The sequence below is a fragment of the Octopus bimaculoides genome, chromosome 23, assembly GCF_001194135.2.
Source record: "Octopus bimaculoides isolate UCB-OBI-ISO-001 chromosome 23, ASM119413v2, whole genome shotgun sequence".
In the NCBI taxonomy this organism is placed as follows: Eukaryota; Metazoa; Mollusca; class Cephalopoda; order Octopoda; family Octopodidae; genus Octopus; species Octopus bimaculoides.
The window spans coordinates 35937070-35937680 of record NC_069003.1 but is presented as its reverse complement, the minus strand read 5'-3'; the positions used below and the strand labels follow the sequence as shown (position 1 = coordinate 35937680).

Genomic DNA, 611 nt, shown 5'->3' with positions numbered 1-611 from the left:
CGCCTCGTTTAGAAGGACTTACACATACACACTCACGCACGCACACACACACTGGAAAAATCCGGAAAACAATAAGAATTAGAATGAGAGGTAGTGGGAGGGGACAACAAGTGGAGATTATACGATGTAAAAATAGTTTGATTTAGTTACATTACAAACTTTACACAAAACATGTCGACAATCTACCTCACACAATAATATATTCCTTCCAAACACCTATTTATTTACACCAGTTTATTTATTTATGTATTTATTTATTTATCTATCTAACTATCTATTTATTTATTGCTATTTAATTCCTATATCTGTCAATTCATTTGTTTATATTCATACAAAACTATTTACTCACAAAACAAGATAAACCAAATCAAACGCACAAATACATGTTCACGCCATTTGAAACCAGATTGTACAGACGTTAAAACCATTGACAATAACACGGGATTTTATTCGGCAAACTTTATCAGATTACGGCAGGATCAAATTGTGGTTAATAGAAGGAAAAATATTTACAAAAAGCCTGCATGCCTACAGAATTTATTTATACACGTACAAAGGTAAAGTAAAACTATTGATATTTATCCCTTCTGTGGTAAGCTGAAAACACCTAG

At 31.9% G+C, this 611-nt stretch overlaps 1 protein-coding gene across 1 annotated transcript in view; it reads left to right on the top strand.

Moving 5' to 3' along the window:
• The first annotated feature begins 332 nt into the window (after window positions 1–332).
• LOC106874472 (uncharacterized) overlaps window positions 333–611 on the top strand; it is a 55944-nt gene continuing 55665 nt past the window's right edge. Inside the window, exon 1 of the mRNA XM_052975965.1 lies at window positions 333–557. Coding sequence (XP_052831925.1) covers window positions 525–557 — 33 coding nt within the window. The 5' untranslated portion in view covers window positions 333–524. The remainder of the gene's footprint in view (window positions 558–611) is intronic.